We start from the raw sequence: 945 nt of genomic DNA, 5'->3' as shown, positions 1-945 counted from the left end.
TTTTTTTTTTTTTTTTTTTTTTTTTTTGGGGAGTTTCTCATTTCCCTGGTGAAATTTCAGTCTGATGTTCGATCACCGGCCGCGCTCCTGGAGAGAGCTGCCGCTGCGTATGGCCGACTTTGGCGTCCTGCACCGCAACGAGCTGTCGGGAGCCCTCACCGGCCTCACCCGCGTCCGCCGCTTCCAGCAGGACGACGCTCACATTTTCTGCAGCATGGATCAAGTGAGGCCAACCGCCACCGCCGCTTCGATGCGCTAACGAGCCGTCGACACGTATCGGCCGAGTCGCCTTCGCTTGCCGCGTTCAAACTGCGTCGCTGCTTTTGGCGCTCAGATCGAGGATGAGATCAAAGGCTGCCTGGATTTCCTCCGCACCGTGTACGACGTGTTCGGCTTCTCCTTCAAGCTAAACCTGTCCACGAGACCCGAGAAATTCCTGGGAGAGCCCGCCGTCTGGGAGCAAGCGGAGAAGGTAATCAATGCGCCTCCTTGTTTTTCTTGCTTAGCTGAAAATGTCAACCGCTCGCGCAAATTCTCGGGGGAGCAAAGATGGCCGAGCCGTGATGTTATCAAGATAGAAATTGAAGAGCCTCGTCGCAAATGGAGCGCGCTTCTCCGAAGACAAAGAACATCTATATTTAAAACAAACGGGCGGCGTTCCGCACGTCTGCCGTCAGCGAAAAATGTGCTTTGTTCTCCTGAGACTTTTATCTCGCCACAGAGATTTTCCAACATTTATCAGCTCGCTGTGAGAGATCAGCGAGATACGATTGTACCCCTCGACCAAATGAAGGATGACGCTGAATTAATCCCTCCATTTTTGGGATTCTGTCTCCATAAATAATAGGAAAGTAGTACAATGATGCATTGCGGATTATGTTGAAGTGGTGGGATCGTAAATGACTCACTTTTTTTGCTGCTGGCAGATAGAAAGTTGTGATTCAC

The 945-nt window shown here is 51.0% G+C and overlaps 1 protein-coding gene across 1 annotated transcript; it reads left to right on the top strand.

Moving 5' to 3' along the window:
- The first annotated feature begins 22 nt into the window (after positions 1-22).
- On the top strand, positions 23-901 carry LOC109509247 (threonine--tRNA ligase-like). Its single transcript, XM_019859129.1, has 2 exons — positions 23-223; positions 335-901. Exons 1-2 carry the CDS (start codon positions 65-67, stop codon positions 842-844), a joined length of 669 nt encoding a protein of 222 aa, XP_019714688.1. The 5' UTR covers positions 23-64; the 3' UTR covers positions 845-901.
- Positions 902-945: the final 44 nt, after the last annotated feature.

This window comes from Hippocampus comes, unplaced genomic scaffold (genome assembly GCF_001891065.2).
Source record: "Hippocampus comes isolate QL1 unplaced genomic scaffold, H_comes_QL1_v1.1 C16826574, whole genome shotgun sequence".
NCBI lineage: Eukaryota > Metazoa > Chordata > Actinopteri > Syngnathiformes > Syngnathidae > Hippocampus > Hippocampus comes.
This window is presented reverse-complemented; position numbering and strand designations above follow the sequence as displayed.

What these genes read in the sequence shown, in the direction of transcription:
- LOC109509247 (XM_019859129.1), top strand. Translation starts at nt 65, where the DNA reads ATGTTCGATCACCGGCCGCGCTCCTGGAGAGAGCTGCCGCTGCGTATG. An exon ending in TTTTCTGCAGCATGGATCAA is followed by an intron (nt 224 to 334) that starts GTGAGGCCAACC and finishes TTTGGCGCTCAG; the next exon opens with ATCGAGGATGAGATCAAAGG.